Source organism: Poecilia reticulata, linkage group LG12 (assembly GCF_000633615.1).
Source record: "Poecilia reticulata strain Guanapo linkage group LG12, Guppy_female_1.0+MT, whole genome shotgun sequence".
Lineage (NCBI taxonomy): Eukaryota > Metazoa > Chordata > Actinopteri > Cyprinodontiformes > Poeciliidae > Poecilia > Poecilia reticulata.
This window is the reverse complement of record NC_024342.1, coordinates 26,161,300-26,162,647: the sequence shown is the minus strand read 5'-3', so window position 1 is coordinate 26,162,647 and position 1,348 is coordinate 26,161,300. Positions and strand designations below refer to the sequence as shown.

The 1,348-nt window shown below is 46.4% G+C and overlaps 1 protein-coding gene across 1 annotated transcript in view; it reads left to right on the top strand.

Annotated features, from left to right (window-relative positions):
• The window catches only part of thnsl2 (threonine synthase-like 2), a 13,562-nt gene that overhangs the window by 11,419 nt on the left and 795 nt on the right, over positions 1–1,348 (top strand). The window contains exons 5-7 of the mRNA XM_008424858.2: positions 2–129; positions 364–489; positions 573–727. Of these exons, the coding sequence (XP_008423080.1) occupies positions 2–129; positions 364–489; positions 573–727 (409 nt within the window). The remainder of the gene's footprint in view (position 1; positions 130–363; positions 490–572; positions 728–1,348) is intronic.

The window sequence follows — 1,348 nt, the reverse complement described above, 5'->3', positions numbered from 1 at the left end:
ATGGGCCTGCCGCTGAAGCTGGTTGCCATGGTGAACGCTAACGACATCGTGCATCGGACTGTAACCAGCGGCGATTTCTCCATGGCGCCCAGCGTCACCCAGACTCTGGCCCCGGCCATTGATATACAGGTAGGCGGCTCAGAACCAGAACCAGAACCAACTGGGTTCTTTATGGTCGGGTTCAGATAATCAGGCTGAGCAGAAACTTTTCTTTTAACCTGAAACAAATAAATTATATTCTTATCATTAACTGTAATAACTTCATTTCTCTAATTTATTTTGGCTAAAATCAGAAAAGATTCTTGATAAAAACAGAACAGCAGTAAACATGGAAGCCATCTTGGTTCTGGTTCTGATCCTCAGGACCCGTACAACATGGAGCGGGTCTTCTGGCTGCTGCTGGACCGGGACGGCGCCGCCGTGAAAACCATGATGGAGGAGTTCCAGCGTTCGCATCGCCTGCGGCTGCCAGAGAACCAGCGCAGACTGGTACCGGTCCTGCAGAACCCCGAGGCCGGCCGGACCGGACCGGACCGGACAGGCAGTAATCGTCTCCTCTGTGGTTCTCCCAGCTGGCCGAGGTTCTGGTGACCGGCGCTGTGAGCGACCCGGGGATCCTGGAGACCATGAGGCGGTGCTGGGAGCAGAACCGGTACCTGCTGTGTCCGCACACGGCCGTGGCCGTCTGGCACCACTACAACAGAACCCACAGCCCGGCCAGAAACAGGTGGGGGAGGGGCTCCTGACTCTGAGCAGTCGGTTTTATTTATTGTGTTATTTATTAAACATTTTGTCTGAATTTATCTTTTATTTTACGTCACTTAGAGAAATTTTTATTTACTTTAAGCTGCTTTAAATATTTTATTTCAGATTTTTTAATTATAAGAACTTTTCACACTTTTATACACTTTTAATTCTAAAGTCACTAAAATATTTATAAAATGTATTTAATTTATTTTTTGTATATTTTGTTGCAATAAAGTAAAATATGAAAAATAAGAAAATAAAACATTAAAACTGTTTTATTTAAATAAGTTTAAGTGCTTTGAATTGAAAACCTTCATTAGATCAGAGTTCTGCCCGGTTTGGTCCAGTTCTGTCCGGTTCTTCCTGGTTCTCCCCGGTTCTGTCCTGGTTCTGTCCGGTTCTGTCCTGTTCTAACCAGTTATGTCCGGTTCTGTCTGGTTCTGTCCGGTTTTGTCCGGTTCTGTCCTGTTCTGTCCTGTTCTAACCGGTTCTGTCCTGTTCTGTCCGGTTCTTCCCGGTTCTGTCTAGTTCTGCCCGGTTCTATCCTGTTCTAACTGGTTCTGTCCGGTTCTGTCCGGTTTTGTCCGGTTCTGTCTGGTTC